At 60.3% G+C, this 2,763-nt stretch overlaps 1 protein-coding gene across 1 annotated transcript in view; it reads left to right on the top strand.

The window, feature by feature from the left end:
• The window catches only part of DPP9 (dipeptidyl peptidase 9), a 39,331-nt gene that overhangs the window by 34,780 nt on the left and 1,788 nt on the right, over positions 1–2,763 (top strand). Inside the window, exons 18-19 of the mRNA XM_008072385.1 lie at positions 70–212; positions 2,121–2,232. Coding sequence (XP_008070576.1) covers positions 70–212; positions 2,121–2,232 — 255 coding nt within the window. The remainder of the gene's footprint in view (positions 1–69; positions 213–2,120; positions 2,233–2,763) is intronic.

Raw genomic sequence — 2,763 nt, forward strand, 5'->3', positions numbered from 1 at the left:
TCCCCCTCTCTCTCTCTCCCTCCCTCTCTCTGCCCCGCCGTGTCCCCCCACATCTGCGGTGTCCCCCAGGTGGCCATCGCGGGCGCCCCGGTCACTGTCTGGATGGCCTACGACACAGGCTACACCGAGCGCTACATGGACGTGCCCGAGAACAACCAGCAGGGCTACGAGGCGGGCTCCGTGGCCCTGCACGTGGAGAAGCTGCCCAACGAGTAAGGCCCCACGGTCCCTGGCTCTGTCCAGCCGGGACGCATTCCCCATGCCAGGCGCCCCGGCCTCTCCTCTGCCTGCCCGTGCCCCTCCCACCAGGCCTCCTCCCCAGCGCCCGGAGGAGGGGCACCCTGGGATGCTGGGGGCAGGACGCCCGGCCCTGCCAAAGCTCGCCACTCACGTGCACAGACCCCGCCCCCAGGGACTCCCGCCAGAGCACCCAGGCAGGAGTCCTCTGCCAGTCTCTGCCTGAAGGGCGCTGTCTTGGGTCCAGAACATAGATGTGCACGGTGGCTCCGACACGCGGGCGTGGGACCAGCAAGAGGGCTCGTTTCACATCTTCGACATTGGCCTTGTTCTCTGAGAGAATGCGGACTTGCCATTTTCTGGTGTGTTACCACCTGGTTGGTGTCACCCACAGTCCAATGCAGTCAGTCATCTGGAAGGCTTAAAAGTCCACCTATGCTGGGCACGGTGGCTCATGCCTATAATGCCAGCACCTTGGGAGGCAGAGGTGAGAGGATTGCCTGAGTCTGCTGCAGGTTCAAGACCAGTCTGGGCAACACGGCAAGACTTTGTCGCTACAATGAATCAAAAAATGAGCCAGCCATGGTGGCATGTGCCTGTAGTTCCAGCTACTTGGAAGGCTGAAGTGGAAGCATTGCCTGAGTCTAGCCTGCAATGGCTTGAGCGTGCCACTGCCCTCCAGCCTGGGTGACAGAGTGAGACTCCAACTCAAAAAACACGAAGGAAAAAAGTTATCTAGGCATGGTGCATTCCCAGCTACTCGAGAGGCGGAGGAGGGGGGTCACTTGAGCCCAGGAGGTCAAGGCTGCCGTGAGCTGTGATCATACCACTGCACGGCAGCCTGGGTGACAGCGTAAAAGCGCAAAATAGAACACAGCTGCCTGCCCTCCCAGGGTGCTGCTCTCTGTGGTCTGGAGTGTGACCTGGGCTCCCCGGCTAGGGTGGCATGCAGTCCCACAAGCACCTGCTGCTCCAGACCTCGTTGACTAGTGGAGAAGCCAGTTGCCATGGTGGCTGTTGGAACTGAAGTTCAGTCCAGGCCAGCGAACTAATAGGTCCATCGAGGCAGCACAGAGTAGTGGCTACCAGGGATGGGGAGGGATTGCTGATGGGAGCATTCTGGAACTAGGCAGAGATGATGATCCCAGCCTTGTGAACACGCCAAATGCCCTGAACCGTCCACTTACAAATGGCCGCTTTTAGCTGATGTGAATTTCACCTTGGTATATCATTATTATTATTATTATTTTACTTTATTTTTATTTATGTATTTATTTTGAGTCGGAGTCTCCCTCTGTCGCCTAGACTGGAGTGCAGTGGCCGCTCCCGGCCACCGCAGCCTCGACCTGCTGGGCTCCAGCGATCCTTCCGCCTCAGCCTTCCGAGTAGCCGGAACTACAGACACGTGCTACCACGCCTGGCTATTTTTAATTTTATTGTAGAGACGAGGTCTCGCCAAGTTGCCTGGGCTGGTCTCGAACTCCTGGGTTCAGGCCATCTACTCGCCTCAGCCTCCCAAAGTGCTGGGATGACTGGCTGACCCACTGAGCCCGGCGTTGATACATTATTTTTAAGTTGAATTTGTTTTTTGATTCTGATTCTCAGTCACTCCAGCCAGGTTTCGAGTGCTCGGTTGCCACTTGTATTGGCTGGTGCAGGTCTAGAACATTCTGCCGTCCCCTGCCTGCCTGGGTCAAGAACGGCAGGGTCTGCCAGACCCAGTCGTGCCCTAGCTGTCTGTCTGGGGAGCGACTGAGCACACAGCAGCCGTGGGCAGGGGCCTGGCTGCACCGAGCCAGCAAGGCAGGTGCCAGGCCCGGGGCCGGCTTCCCCCCCAGCCCTGGCAATCCTGGCCTCAGGCTCACGTCCTGACTGTTTTCCAGGCCCAACCGCCTCCTCATCCTCCATGGCTTCCTGGATGAAAACGTGCACTTTTTCCACACAAACTTCCTCGTGTCCCAGCTGATCCGGGCAGGAAAACCGTACCAGCTGCAGGTGGGTGGCACCTGGGGCATGGCCCCGCTCCCCAGATGCAACCAGAACTCCAGGGGACATACGTACTGCTGGGCAGCCAGGCGTGCGGGATCACCGCCCGCCGCCATGCTCCCGCCCCCCAGCGAGGCCTTCCCATGACCGCTCAGCCCCTGGGCTCCCAAGGGTCCTGGTGGCTCCTGAGGCCGCCCTGCCTTCAGTACTAGGAACATGGGCCTCAGGGGAGCGGCAGGCCCGCCCCAGGGCCTGGCGGGAAGTCGTCCTTACTAGCGCCATCACACAGTCGCCTCATTCCCAACCGGGAAACTCTGAGAAGAGACTGCGAATTGCCAAAAGCATCTGGCGGGTTGTGACTGAGGGTCCTGCAGGTCTGAGCCTTCCCAGGAGGTGGCATGTAGCCGCACGCTTAGCATACGTGAGGAGTCAGCCAGGCTGGGGGGCCCCAGCGGAGGACATAGAAGCCGGGAGGGAGCAGCTCTGGCCCCGGGGAGGGAGGGCAGTGGGGCCGGGGGTGGGGCCTCAGGGCAGGCCCTG

This window comes from Carlito syrichta, unplaced genomic scaffold, assembly GCF_000164805.1.
Source record: "Carlito syrichta isolate Samal-C Ts95f unplaced genomic scaffold, Tarsius_syrichta-2.0.1 Scaffold115575, whole genome shotgun sequence".
NCBI classification, from domain to species: Eukaryota; Metazoa; Chordata; class Mammalia; order Primates; family Tarsiidae; genus Carlito; species Carlito syrichta.